The sequence below is a fragment of the Canis lupus genome, chromosome 22 (genome assembly GCF_011100685.1).
Source record: "Canis lupus familiaris isolate Mischka breed German Shepherd chromosome 22, alternate assembly UU_Cfam_GSD_1.0, whole genome shotgun sequence".
In the NCBI taxonomy this organism is placed as follows: domain Eukaryota; kingdom Metazoa; phylum Chordata; class Mammalia; order Carnivora; family Canidae; genus Canis; species Canis lupus.
In genome coordinates this window covers 19,637,644-19,641,909 of record NC_049243.1, presented here as the reverse complement: position 1 = coordinate 19,641,909, position 4,266 = coordinate 19,637,644, and the positions used below count along the sequence as shown (strand labels likewise).

General features: G+C 37.4%; 1 protein-coding gene across 1 annotated transcript; it reads left to right on the top strand.

Moving 5' to 3' along the window:
* The first annotated feature begins 345 nt into the window (after window positions 1-345).
* On the top strand, window positions 346-2,374 carry LOC100855476 (C4b-binding protein alpha chain-like). Its single transcript, XM_038569709.1, is given in 2 exon segments — window positions 346-1,158; window positions 1,160-2,374. Coding segments are annotated over 2 exon segments (1,821 nt in total). The 5' UTR covers window positions 346-435; the 3' UTR covers window positions 2,258-2,374.
* The last annotated feature ends 1,892 nt before the right edge of the window (window positions 2,375-4,266 follow it).

The window sequence follows — 4,266 nt, the reverse complement described above, 5'->3', positions numbered from 1 at the left end:
ATAAAGAGGGAAAGAAAAGAAAGTAAAGGCATGATGAATACAGCAGAGACAATAGCATGTTGTTTTTACTTCGAGCAAGTATGTAAACATAGATATAGGGCAACTCAATAAAATGATAAAACACAAAACATACAAGAGATGGATCAAGCCACACATTCAGTCACATTCAGAAATGTGTGTGGTGAATTGATTTCATATCTATGTAAGGGGACACTGTGTGTGTGTGTGTGTGTGTGTGTGTGTGTGTGTAGTTTTGTTGTTTTATCTGTACCCTGAGCTCCAGTGGCAAATTTGCAATGAAAATACATAGGCAGACTCTGGTAAACTCTGATCTGGGGAGGAACTAAAATTATTAGAGATCCAGACCGTTTTTTCCCTGGAGAAACGACCCAAGGCCCCACAATAGAGTCTTCTTCTTCAGCTACCTGCAGAAAAATGTGGGGGAATCATCAGGTCAAGCACCTCAGAGCTCCAAATGGGATCCTTCACAGAAATGAGAAAATGGCAGCTCGGCCCTTGGCTAGGCTATGGAAAGTCTCTGATCCAACTCTGTTCCAAATGACCTTGGTCGCTGCTCTATTGGCTACTGTTCTTGGAGATTGTGGCCCTCCACCAAATTTACTCTTTGCTTTTCCAATGACAACTGTGGTAAATCAGACACACTTCAACCCTGGAGCTACCGTAAAATACACCTGCCGTCCCGGCTACGGTAGGGTTAGTTATAAAAGTTCGACTCTTACCTGTCAGGATGACACATGGAACTACTCTGAATTCTGTACCAAGAAACGATGCAAAAACCCAGGAGAATTACAAAATGGGCAAGTGATAGCTAAGCCAGATCACTTGTTTGGATCACACTTGGAATTCGTTTGTTCAGAAGGATATATTTTAATTGGCCCAGCTACTAGTTATTGTGAGATCCAAGATAAAGGAGTTGATTGGAGTGATCCTCTCCCACTATGTATAATTGCTAAATGTGAGCCACCTCCCAACATTGACAATGGGAAACACAGTGGTGGAGATGAAGATTTCTACACATATGGCTCGTCTGTCACCTACAGATGTGACCCCAACTTCTCAATGTTAGGCAAAGCCTCCATTTCTTGCATGGTGGAAAATAAAACAATAGGTGTCTGGAGCCCAGGTCCTCCTATTTGTAAAAAAAATCATCTGTTCTAGGCCAGAGGTTAGAAATGGAAAAATAATCTCTGGACTTAGACCCACCTATAATTACCAAAACAACATGGTATTTGAGTGCAATGAAGGTTATATTCTCAAGGGAAGCAAGTTAATCTATTGTGGAGAAGATGGTGAATGGAATCCTCCTCCTCCCACTTGTGAGCTCAATAGTTGTCCTGAGTTACCAAACATCCCAAATGCCTACTGGGAAAGACAAAACTCGTTCTTGTCAAAAAAACAGCAAATGTATAGTATTGGAACGACATTGAGCTACAGGTGCCATTTTGGCTATGAACCTGCTTCAGATGGTCCTACAACTCTGACCTGTCAGAAAAATTTGACTTGGACCCCACACATAGAATGTAAGGAGATATGTTGCCCAGTACCAAAGCTGGAGAATGGTGAAATCATTAGATCAAGAACTAGTTCTAGGAATAACTGTACTTATTTCCTTGGAGACACAATTTTATACAAGTGTTATAAGAAATACCAACCTGAATCTAGATGCCAAGGAGATGGCACATGGAATCCCAAAACACCAACATGTGATGAAAGTTGTGATTATCCTCCTTTTCTTCCCCATGGATATCATGAACGAGTAAATGGATTCAATGTATTCAAGAAAGAAGAAGTGATATATAAATGTTACCAAGGATACACTTTGGTTGGGGAGCCTAGACTCTCTTGTAGTTACTCACGCTGGTCACCTGCAGTCCCTCAATGTAAAGCTCTGTGTCTGAAACCAGAAATAGCCCACGCGACGCTGTCCATGGATAAGGATCAGTATATTCAATCCGAAAATGTCACCATCCAGTGTGACTCTAAGTATAAGTTGGTTGGTCCCCAAAGTATCACTTGCTTAGAGAGCAGAACCTGGTACCCCGAGATGTCCAAGTGTGAATGGGTGGTCCCTGAAGGCTGTGAACATATCCTCAAAGGCAGAAAGACGATGCAGTGTCTCCCCAACCCAGAGGATGTGAAAATGGCCCTGGAGATATATAAATTGTCTTTGGATATTGAACTACTGGAACTACAGAGAGACAGGGCAAAGGAATCGACTGCACAGTCATCAGTCTGATTTCCCTCAAAAGAGGGAGAAAAATGTGCTGCCTTCTATACAATACAGACCACTTCGGGTTTCCAACTCTCTGGTCCCCTTTGCACCACCATTCAAGGCAATAAATGTCTAGAAAGAGTCACTTGTTCACATCTATGCTTTGTGACTGTAAACTTATTAATTATCTTGTAGTTCATGCCTTTGCTTCTGGACACAAAGTGCACATGCTTTTCCAAGTAAAATTTATGGGTCAGAGATGAAAAAAAAAAAAAAAAAGAAAATACATAGGCAGAGTTGAAGTTAAGAAGAACTGAAGTTTTAGTTGTTATCTGGCATATAAATAAATATTTTTGTTTCAATAGAACACTATCTTTACATTAAAGTTTCTCACATTAAATGCTAGTTTTTCATCCTCCATGTGATTATTTCCTATGAGCAAGAACACATTAGTTTTTACTAATTATTGATCCATTTTTCTCATACATGCTTAGATAATATATCAAATCACTGAGTGAATTTTTCTAATGCTTAAAATATTTGCCTTTCTTCCTCAGAAATATTCACTTTTTCTAGAAGTGTAATCAGTATATGTTGTTCCCTCTCTCTCCTCCTTTTCCTTTCTTTCCTTCCTTCCTACTTTTCTTCCTTCCTTCTTTTTTCCTCCCTCCTTTCCCTCCTACCTTTCTCCCTCACTTCCTCCTTTCCTTTCCTTCATTTTCTTTCTTTTTAGCTTCCTAGGTTCCTTCCTTCAGCAAATACTTACTAATATTCTGTATAATCCCTTCCAGTATGGATGTGGGAGAAAGACAAATATAAATGAAAGGAAAAATAAATTAGCCATTTACATGGAGGATATGAATTTCTCACAAACTCAGGTAAACAAAGATATAACTTTGAGAAATACTTATCAGCAAATTTTTTCCTAGTTTATTTTTCCATTCTATGACATAAAATCTATTGTTTTGCTTCTAAGGTAGTCCCATCATTATAGTAAAATTATCATTCATTTCGTATTTAATATCAGTCACACTAAAGACCTTCCCCCTTGTCTTCCTTCCTGCATAATTTAGATTTAGAGAATTCTGTGACATTATGGTATCAGGTGAAAATTGTCATTGTTGTGTACTCCAAAGACATTGGCATGGATGAAATCCCTCTTGACTTAGGATATGAAGTTCCTTGAAGCTGGTGTTAGCTGATATGCTCATTTCCACATCCCACCAGAAGTGTATGGTTAGAGAGATAAGATTTGACCAAGTCTCTATAGTATTTGCAATGGATCACAAATATCATCATCATCATCATTTAGCAGACAATTGTGCACATACGTGTCAATTTTGGAATTACTGTCTTACCAAGCACCTTAAAATATGAGAGCAGCTGCTTGTTTTATATATGGATTTTGGTGAAAAAAAAAATACAGTGATAAGAGAGTATCTGGTAGCAGATTCTTGCTTAAACAGGATTGAGTTCCAGTGGGCCAGTAGAGATTTTTCAGGATCCTTAAACTCTAAGAGCAGCTTTTCTTTTCATGTTAATGTCCTAAATAAAATGAGTAGTGGAAATACTCCTTTCTAACAACAAGATACTAAAACCTAATTTTGTAATTAGATGTGAAAAAGAAACATCCTGATAAGGAATCTAAAGGCAGTTAATTTGGTATAAAATCCTTTAAGAATGCATTGTGACAAAGTAAGACAAAAATCAAACAGTCTAGAAAAGGTGAAAAAGTATTTCATTTATTCATCTGAGACAAAATCATCTTTATGAAAATAACTGATTTATTTTGGAGAATAAATTTATTTCTATATTTGAAAGATAAAATGATATAATGAGAACAATAGCTCATATTTTAAATATAATTTGGCTTTTATAAATATTAAAATAGAGTATATATGTACATAATGGTCCAGTTATGTTCCCATGTCACATATATATTTGTGTGCATGTATATTATACATGACATGGGAACGTTGGCTTAACAAACTATGAGCTGATGGTGTGGTTCTCCTAATTAATTTTATGTGTGT